This window comes from Diorhabda carinulata, chromosome 8 (genome assembly GCF_026250575.1).
Source record: "Diorhabda carinulata isolate Delta chromosome 8, icDioCari1.1, whole genome shotgun sequence".
Taxonomy (NCBI): Eukaryota; Metazoa; Arthropoda; class Insecta; order Coleoptera; family Chrysomelidae; genus Diorhabda; species Diorhabda carinulata.
In genome coordinates this window covers 2,148,247-2,159,232 of record NC_079467.1, presented here as the reverse complement: position 1 = coordinate 2,159,232, position 10,986 = coordinate 2,148,247, and the positions used below count along the sequence as shown (strand labels likewise).

Sequence of the window (10,986 nt, the reverse complement as noted above, 5' to 3'; positions counted from 1 at the left end):
ACATTTTTTGTTAGCTCTATTAGCTCTATAGGTCCTTGTCAATTTTAATTTCCTTCAACTGTTCCTCTTGATCCTTTGCATCCACTCTAAGTGCTTCAGCACTACGTTATTCATCCTCTTTTTTGTGCAGTAGGCTATTATCCACATTCCTTACGTATTTTTTGATTTTCTGTTTGTAGTCTCTCCTCTTCCCGATTGCCTTTTCTCTTCCTAAAGTTTTTCTTTGTTTCCCCATAGTTATTTGATGGTCTTTTAGTCAGATTCGTTTTGAGTAGGGGTCTGTGAACTTATGCCCTTAGTTTATACGGGGTGTTCCAAGACTTGATGCAAAAAAATTTGGTAGTGAGTAGTCGACGTGAAAATAATGCTGTGACGTGAAAAAACTTTCTTATACGATCCCTCGTCTCTGAGTTATAAGCCTTTAAAGTTGAGAAATAAGAATTTTTATTCAAGTATATTATCTAAATTATACAATTTGACTTAACTCGATGGAATTCATGGTTAAGGAGATATGTAGATGTTTAAATCGTTGTATCTACATGCCAGGGAAGCCGTTCGCTATAAAGAGACATTCTGAAGAAAATTACCAGAAAGTACTTACAGGAGGTATTAGAACACAATCAAACATGTCTAATTGAACTACTTACTGTCGAGTATCGTGGTACTTACATGAAGAAAAAATTAAAATGTGGAGAAATTTAGTTGTAAAAATGTTCTTAAGCTGATTTTTTAGATCATCTAGGAAGTGAGGAGAGGTTCCATCGTGTATGAACCACATATCTCTACGAATGCTCAGAGGAATATCACATAACATGGATGGGAAATTATGGGAATTGATAAAACCGTCTCGTGTGAAACCTGCTTCATGAATAAATAGTACATTCACAACAAATACATCATCAACTCGTTGTTTATCTAGAAACCAATGGGTGCAGGCCAGTCTTGCTGGATAATCTTCTATTGGGATGCACTTTCTGGATGGTAAAGGGGTAAAGAAGTTTCTCCTGGACAATACTGTAGATAGTTGTTGTTGATCTGTTAAATTTTAGTGACATTTTGGGTACGCTAGTTAGGAGATCAGCATCAAAAGCATTTAATGCATTTTGCTCTAAAGCTGGTGTTCGTATAGTTCGTTGTTGACCCTCGCTATCTTTTTTTGGTAGGACATCTCCTAAAACATCATTTCTTGTAAAATAATGGAAACTAGTTTACTTGATTTATGTAGGCAAATCTGTTTCTCGTAAGCAGCTGCAATCAACTCAACCAACCCAATCCGATTCGGGTATAACTTTGCTCTGTAAGCTTTCAATATACAACCTTCTGTCGAGTTACCAGAAGCCAAACCATACATCAAATGCATATTCACTAAAGGTAAATTCTACCACATTGAAACTTGAAAGTAGTTTTTTTTTTTGTTTTTATTTGATAAATTGTAGGCTAACCATGTAAGTAAGACGATGTTCGATAGTAAGCAGTTCAAATGGAAATGTTTGATTGTGTTTTAATACCTCCTCTAAGTACTTTCAATAAATAAATGAAATTTATGATGATTTTATTCAGAATGTCTCTTTATGGCGAACGGTTCCCTTGGCAAATACAAAGATTTAAAAATCTCCTAAGCCATGAATTTATTCGAGTTAAACAAAGGGTACTTTTTGTTAAAAATCGATTGAAAAATGCATTTTTGCTATTTGTAAATTGTACAGTTTGTCCCTTTAAAAGTTACGGATTGTTAACTTTAAAGCCTATAACTTAGAAGCAGCATTATTTTCACGTTAACTACTCACTTCCCAATTTTTTTGCACCAAGTTCCGGAACAACCTGTATATTAAGGTAAGTTCCGTCGAGTTATTTTAGATATCCATTCTATACAAAGGAATCGTGTCTAAAGTTGCCACTTTTTGCGCATATCCTTTTAATTTGAAATGATATTTCAACTAAACAAATTTGAGATCATTAGAGCATGAACATACTGTTATTTGATAAAAATCCTAACCGGGTGGTTTCACTGAACGTAAACATGCATCAATTCGACGACGCAAGCCGAATAACTTAAACAATTGAAGACTTGCGGCGTTATCCTACTCGCGAACTGTTTTCGGAGAATTTAGTTGCGCGTTAGCATTCACGAAGAGAGGGTAGATTTATCCCCGATTTTCGAATAACTTCGCGATCACGTAAAGTTCTTGAAACTTCTTTAAACGTCTCAATACTGGTAGAGGGAAAAATTTGACGGTTGTAAGACTCGATCAAAGTGATTTGTGGAGCGAAATTTTTTTAAAGTTTAAATGAAGAACTGCTTGTTTTCTTTTGTGCGTGATTTTGTGATGGAATGTGTTGAAAAATTGTTGTTTCCTTAGATTTTTGTACAATCGATTGTTTAAATTATGGCTATTCGTGGAATTTTCTTGGGATTATCCATCATCGCTATTATCAAAGGTCAGTTCATTTAAAATCTAAAGTTTATTCCTGATTTACAAGATGACGGAAAAAATGAGCAAAATAACCCCCAGGTCGTGCAAAATGTACGAGAATTCCAAAATCGTCTCGGTTATTGTCAACCAGTCAATCAAATCAATCAAAATTTTACATTTTAAAAATTAGTTTTCTTCGTATTGCTGAAAAGGGAAATGAAATCCCTTTTCAACACGACCCCCTTCCTTATTAAAAATTTTCGAGGAGATGCTTATAATTCAGAAGCGGTACTGGAGGATGATGATATTTTCATACTATATATTGTCAAATCAAGAATAAATATCGTCCTGTTTTTTCCCATAGTACATAAAAACGCTGAAATTGAATTTATTCCACATGTTGTTTGATAATATGTGAAGAAAGACTTATTATTAAATATAAGGGATTGCTTAAAACTGAGATAAGATTTATAGAATTGTTCACTCATTAGAAATTGGCTATTTGAATTGGCAATACCAGATTAAGCTAGCGCGGGGTCTGTAGCAAATTCGGCCAAAGGGCTCTTGGTAGATTGTTTCAGGTTTTTAAGCTTATGGTATTAAACTCAGATGATAGATAAAACCGAACGTGTGTATGCGTGATAACCCGGATCGGCTATTTAGGATCAAGAGGTTCAAAAAAACAAATAACGTTCAGCGTGATCGAAGAGTTTAGGAAAGTTATCAAATTACTTGCATCATTATATAATATCCCATGTCGCAAAACGACAACTCGTATCGTTAATTGAAAAGACGAGGAATTATAATAAAAAATTACAATTCATACCATTACCAATATATATGTAACAATTAACGAATTGAATGATGTACAAATGAAGATCCATGTGGGAGAAACTATTCATAGTATCAACAATTTCAAATGTAGCTGCTTTCGGAGAGTCACACCGCCGAATATTTGTCAACCACCATTAAAAATATATGTGAAAAATAGAAAATACCCGATGATAAAATTGTGGTAGCTACTATCGACATTGATACAAATATAGTAAAGGCCATTGAATTAGCAATTGGTAGAGCAAAACCAGTTCTTTACATATCTCAGACATAAAACTTGTGCAAAATTCACTCATATGAATATTCATTGATAAATTTTGTAAATTGCTCCATTAGAGCGTATTTGGTGCAGACCAATCCAGAAATTTTGGAATTCACAATTGCCTATGCTTGTAAGGTTTATAGCTATGAGTCGAACGATGGGCGGAATTTTGTTGTAAACCGTTTGAAAAATTAAGTGAGGAGATGTGCAGTGAAAAATATGTCGTCGCGAGCAAAGCTATTCACATTATAAGGTTCCTGAAACAGTTTTTGGCTTTTCAATTAAAGAATTCAATAATAAATAAGGAAAATATTGCAACATTTTTAGATACTCGTTCTAAAAAATTACACCTTGAAGATGGAGATGCAAGATTTATAAGCTACATTGGACAATACATTGAAGAAAACCGAGAACCTGAGCATTGCCAACTGTCAATAAATGCTGCTGAAGATGTTGATAATTATGATATTTGGGAAAACCACAGCTGCTGTTGGGAACTATGAGGAACCGTCAAAGTCACGATCAGACATTTGAATTATCTTGTATATAGTTGCACCTCTAATAGAATCCTGGAGAAGCTATGAGGGAGCTTATCCCAACTCATACAGTTGCCGTGTAAGTTACCAACTTCTTCGGTTCCAGCACAGAGATTAAACTCGAAAGCCTGCGTCATATTAACAAAAGTTAGGAGTCGAATATTATCCAAATGCTTACATAAGCTGTTATTCCTGAACTAGTTGCCTACGGATTTCTAGTTTTTTTTTATTTATCTATTCACTGTGTTTAATTTAATTGTTTGAAAACTTTAATTTGAGTGGATTATATAAGAACTTACTATTTATGTTGTTTATTTTCAATTAATAAATCTGTTAAACGCGTCTTCGCCCCGGAGCCGGCCCTGCTTGGATTTAGTGGCATTATAAAATGTTTGTTTTTTTATATAAGTTTTTATCATAGCAGGCGGTTTATTTACATTGTTTCTTTAGAATAATTTCTAGGAAGGTCTAAATATTTATTTGTTCAATTAAAAATCGATTTTTTATGTACAAAGTCACATTAGAACTTGCAGAAGTATTAGTTTTCTACTAGAGCTTTCGATCGCTCTCCGAGTGGTGGAATTACTCATCGTTTGATTATTTTGACGTAGTGGTATATATGGTATACACTACCAGTCAAAAGGTTTTGCCTACCCTATAGTTTGCGTCATATACAACAACTAAAAACTATACGAACGATTTTGATATTTATATTTCAAGGAGTTTTTGGAATTTACTTTATTTTCCAACCACACTGTATAGAGTAATTGGTGAAAGATTCAGTTAAAACAAAAATAAATGGTAGTTTAACCCCATGTGTGTCTGGACTAAAAATATATTCGAAACCAGATGTATACTTCCTGCATTGCTGTGAGAACAAACTATTATGGTGTTAATTACATCAACTACATCTTTATTTTTTCCAGATAAAACATTATCTGTTATATTTATTTGCTATTTGACTTAATTTTTTTGAATATTAACAAAATATGTGAAATTTATTTATACGGTGAGATGAAGTAATTGCAAGATTGGGATGAGTTTTTTTTCTATAATTTACAGTTTCGAGTTTCGTTGTTCGGAATGTTTTTGAGGTTCCAATTTCATTCAGGTGTCTACCTTCAAGCCTTCGATACCAGATATTTGAGATTATGAAAACATAATAGCAGTTGAACAGACTTTTTAGTACCTTGTTTGGGACTAGATGCAGGGTAAAAGTTTTGTTCACAAATCTTTGTTCACATTCAGAACATGATTTTGTTAACCCGATCATAGTTTCCGAATAGCCCTTTCTATTGTCAAAAATACTAATCAAAACATCGTTTTCTCTTAAGTGATTCATAAAGTAAACTTTTTGTAGGTACATATTGAAAAGCTTGATATTGCGAAAAACCAGCTTTTATTCCATTAAAGCCAAAAGAAGGGAAACTTTCCGGAATTAAAAATTATGCTTCACGGTTACCGGAATATTACATTTTGAACATACCAACATGTAACTTCAGATTATGCTTAATACTCCAGTGTATTTTAAACGAGTTTAAAACTTTTAGATACCTATACGATTACGGAAGCTAAATTAAATTACATTAGTATTTCAAAAAGCATCTGCTTTTAATTGAAACGTATGTTAATATAAATATTAACAGGATAAAATAAAATAAAAAATTTATTTCCACCTACTGTGAAAGCTCGGAATAAATATATTAGTTCAGTGAATTAGTTTCAAGTTAAATTGAGCTCAAAGGATTCATACACATTCTGTTTTCGTCGTTTTTTCTACCCTCAATTCTCAACCTAAATTCACATTAAACTGTATCACTAATTCACATAACATATCAAATGATTTATCAAAATAACAAAGCCATTCACCTGATATACCGCCTGGCGGTATCTCCGGGAAAGTTGTCACGAAGCGTTTTATTCAGGAAGCTCAAAACATTTAAGACGTTTTCCTCGTTACCCTCATCTTCCTACTGAAGATTTTGAAAGAACTACATTGGAACTGAAATGTAATTTTACCGGAGGATTCAAGGAACTGTGGGGTCTCACGATTTTTATTCAAAGCTGAATGAAGTTTTAAGTTTCCCTTTCCCATTCCATTGTATCTTTCTCTTGGTTCATTACTCAATTTCTGGTGGGTAACAAATAAAAAATGTGTAATATTCGAAGTGAATAAATCTATTGTATATAATGGTTTTTATATACGAAAGCGGTTCGGTTTCTGATGTAATCTGTCAATATTTTACATAAGTCTGATATTGGTCAGTTCTGACCAGCTCGAACAGGAGAGAAACATATTTCAAGAAAAATCCTAGTAGAAAATGGACGTGACAATGACCTAATGAAAGAATTGAAAATGAAATAATCTTCGATCTCACCAACAGAATAGATGCAATCAGGTATGTAAGCGTTCTAAACAAATTTCGGACAAGTAGTCACCACAGACTAATCAGAACAAAACTTTTCTATGGAACGACTGAAACTAGTCAGGAAAATGGTGGCAGCTGGAGTTGATAATACGAAACTATTAGAGAACTCCAGTAAAAACGAACAACTAATAGATGGTAGGATCCAAGGTCAAGAAGAAAAAACAAAATAGCTCATGGAATCCGTTTTTATGTACGTTAAAGAATTAGGTGGTTCTAAACAATTTAAACAACACAAAAAACTCCAAGAAGGAGTCAAACTACAACGAAAAACTGCGAAAGAAAACCGAAAAAGTTATAAGAATGCCTTATTATAGGAAACCATACAAGTAGGAACCAAATTCTATAGCAATTTGTACAGGGCTTCACAAACCCTTGCATATGAAACATCTCGTTTACCAGAAGGTAACGTCCCAGAAATTCTCGTGCAAGAAGTAGGGAAGGCGTTAAAAAAATGAAAAATGGAAATGAGGCGAGTAAAAACATGTGGAAAGTCCTAGCTGCTTACTATATAAACGAATACTAAAAGACTGGGATGCGTCAACATAATTCTAATGCTCAAAGGTAGCAAAGAAGGCATTAAGAACTAAAGACCATTAAGCCTGCTATTAGTCATATATAAAGTATACGAGTATAACAGAATACTACCCACACTGGATGATGCTGCACAACCAGAAGCAGTTTCAGTAATTATCGATGACATATGTACATATGTTGAAAGAAGTTATGAGTCGAATAAAAAAATATGAAGTACCACAAGTCATGACTTTCATCGATTTGCAGTTTGCAGAATTCTTTAAATGGCCAAACTTTCACAATTGTCGATGACCTAACCTCATTTTCAAAATATTGGGATTACATAATAGATAAAAGACTTTTATAATTAAAATACAATTTCATGTATGACTTTCAAGTGTTTAGCATCGAACTTTTTCCAATTCTTTGTCATTATCGTCCTTGCTTGATGTATTATTGTCTAACATTAGAATTATGCATATAAACTGAAGAGGTTACTCAATCTTAATCAGTATTTTCATAATAGGTTTGCATTTTCCTTACAACACAAAAAAAATAGAGTCTGCTAAAAAAAATACGAAGTATCACAAGTCATGACTTTCATCGATTTGCAGTTTGCAGAATTCTTTAAATGGCCAAACTTTCACAATTGACGATGACCTAACCTCACTTTCAAAATATATAAACATATATACATTCTATTGAGAATTGTAGCCGCTCAAAATTGAGCTTTTTTGACCCTGTATTTTTGTGGGTGGTCAGCCCACATTTTACCCTAAATAATTACAGCTTATCACATATTTTTGCAGCCTCGACTATTGTTCTCCATTTGTCTCTGTCCTGCATCTGTTTGTTCCAGTCACGTACTCCAAGATTTCCCAAATCTTGCACAATCTGATCTTCCCATCTATTTTTTGGTCTACCAGGCAATCTTTTATTGCTCGGTCTCCATTATGTGATTTTTGTTGTGCCCTTTCAAAATATTGGGATTACGTAATAGATAAAAGACTTGTAGAATTAAAATACAATTTCATGTATGACTTCAACATGACTTTCAAGTGCTTAACATCGAACTTTTCCCAATTGTTTGTGACTTCTTCATGTATTATTATTTAACTATCTAAAAATAATGCATATAAACTGAAGAGGTTGCTCAATCTTAATCAGTATTTTCATAATAGCTTTGCATTTTCCATATAATACAAGTAAATTGGAGTCTGCTGTTTTCACCAAATGAGGTCTCAGTATTTTGATGGTATCTTAGAAAATAATCTCTTGCTCGGGAAAATTTGAGGAATCTTTTTATAAAAGAGTTCAACTTCAACTTCAATTTATTCCAGCAGAGACATGGCGACTTTTCAATACTATCTGTGTTGTACTCCTTTGTTTCTACGCAATCGAATATTTAAATTATTACAGTTTGTTTCGAAAACTTTCTTTGTTAGAATTGTTTTTGTAATCAGATTGTAAAAAAAAAACGTGGATGTGACTAACAAACGGCATCGCCTTTTTGTCATACAGGATTTTTAAAAAAAGTTAATACCGTCTTTAAGGTAGGTTGAAAACTGATAAATATTTAGGTTTGCTTAGTAAAAAATTTTCGTTACATTAACCGTGATCAAGATAAAGGACGTTGAAGTTCAACAATTTGATTATTGACTTATCGTCATAACTTTTAATAAACGATAGTTTCCCTTGGTAAACTTAGAAAAAAGTTTATATAAGAAATAATGGGAACCCCTATGAACCTCCTTCTTCAGCCTCTATAATCCTAATCTCTCCATTAGAACTATCATTCTCACAGCCTCAGTAAAAAAAAGATTTTCCACTTCTGTGCAGATCAATACATTACATTACAGTGATGAATTGTGTTCAAATTATCACTTTTCTAGCTATCCTAGAGACGAGGCAACTTTTTTTCTGAAACATCCTTTATATTGAAATCAAAATATATCTATTCTTTTTTTATTAGTCTCTTTTAGGTATCTATAATTTTAACTTCACGGTCTGTAGCAATGAAGTCGGTTCTGTTATAAATTGTTAGTAATAGCACGATTCGAGACTTTGAAATGACTTATACCACATTTACCACGACACGAGCTAAACGCTACGAAGGTATTTCACAGACCCGACTACGGGCCCCTATCAGCTGAGCGTGGTTCCTGTAATTATACGAGGCAAAATTGGTATTCTACCTACATAGAGTAATTCAACTCAAGACTAGCGAACATATATTTGCTCATTTACAAATTTTGTCGATTATACATTCACTTTCTTTCCCCAGGTGAAGGTTTCGGGATCATATATTTAATTTTTCACTAATTAGATATTAGTTCTTTTAGGCCTGTTCAGATATATGGTCAAAGTCAAAAAGCTGGCAAATACTAGTTTTTCTATAAAGCTTCGATGTTTCTGCTTCCACTTTGGAGCCATTATCTAGAGAATCTCCCTACTCCACGCAACGAATCATCCCATCCTTTCCTGGTTGATTCCAAGGCCTCAATCTGCCTACTCCTTGGAACTTTACCGACGAAATGAGAAGCTGAAGCAAAAAAATATAAAACGATAAAATGATTAAAATAGAAACTTAAAATAATATGCTTACCATCAAGAACACTGTTGTCACTAACACACTTACTGCTGGTCTTGAGCTAGCTTGATCAGCAGTAAGTGTGTGTTAGTGTTTCCTGGATAAAGTTCCAAGGAGTAGGCAGATTGAGGCCTTGGAATCAACCAGGAAAAAAGGATGATTCGTTGCGTGGAGTAGGAAGATTGACACCACGGAATCGGATCATTTCTTGCCAATGAACGAATAATCAACCTATCCCCACTCTTCTTTTGATAATGGCTCCGTAGTGGGAGCCGAAACGTCGAGAATTTTTGAAATTCCAACGCGTTTCAACCGGATAGAAATATTTCTATCAACGTCACTTTGAATATTGAATTTTGAATCCTATGAATTTAAAATTTTTAAAAAGTTAAAGCCACCACAAATATCAATTATTTATTTCTCAGACGATAAGTATTCGGAAGCTCGGAAAATATATTAAAGTTAGTTCACTTGGGTGTTTCATTTCATTTTTGTACTAACCACGATATCTCCGGAACCATACGACCGATTGGTAGAAATATTTATTTAGTCAAGTAGGTGTCAGATAGGAAAGGGGGGTTGCGAAGGAGTTGAATTGAAAAAATTCACGGTTTTAATTTATCGCTCTTAAATATCCCAGACTTGGTTAAGATATTCTTTTTGGCATAATAAAATTCTCCAAAATTGTGGGGGAGTTAAATTGAAAAAAATTCACGTTTTCTCAATTAATTTTAAAACAATTTTGGATGCGTTTGAACCAATTGTCGAAGCATTTCTTCCATTTCGATTGAGGTACCTCCAAAACATGTGATTTGAATCCATCAACCGCTTCTTCAGGTGTAGAAAAACGTTTATTTTTGATCTGCGGGAATAAGAAGAAATCATTGGCTGCCAAAAAAGAACTGTACGGCGGATGACCAATCAATTCGATGTTTTAACTGTTCAAACTGTTTTTGATTGCGCGAGAGCTCGCGTTGTCTTCATGGAGAATGATTAGTCTTCTGCGATATGTTTCCCTGATTTTTTCGAACACTTCTGGCAAATAAACGCTGGTGTACCATTAAGATTTGTTGGTTTTACTTTGCTCTATTGTCCAGTTATTTAGAAAAGACAGGCGACAATTTGATTTGAAGCGCAACAACTTCTGGAGGATTTGGCTCGTGTCAAAAGACCTATATCGATCGATGTTTCCTGGCACGCCGTCAATTTCGGAGGATCTTCACGAAATTCGTGCGACTACGATTGAATCCGGATAACCAGCGAAACGAAAAAAAGTCATAGAAAATAATCGCACGAGAATGTTCGCGATTCGATTTCATTTTTTGACCAAGTATTTCTACTTCACGATTGCATATCTGGAAACTTGAGGTGTTCCATTAGAAGTCATAAAGTATTTGTATTTGGCCAA

The 10,986-nt window shown here is 33.9% G+C and overlaps 1 protein-coding gene across 1 annotated transcript in view; it reads left to right on the top strand.

Annotated features, from left to right (window-relative positions):
* The first annotated feature begins 2,107 nt into the window (after positions 1-2,107).
* LOC130897478 (kin of IRRE-like protein 2) overlaps positions 2,108-10,986 on the top strand; it is a 557,819-nt gene continuing 548,940 nt past the window's right edge. The window contains exon 1 of the mRNA XM_057806357.1: positions 2,108-2,439. Coding sequence (XP_057662340.1) covers positions 2,388-2,439 — 52 coding nt within the window. The 5' untranslated portion in view covers positions 2,108-2,387. The remainder of the gene's footprint in view (positions 2,440-10,986) is intronic.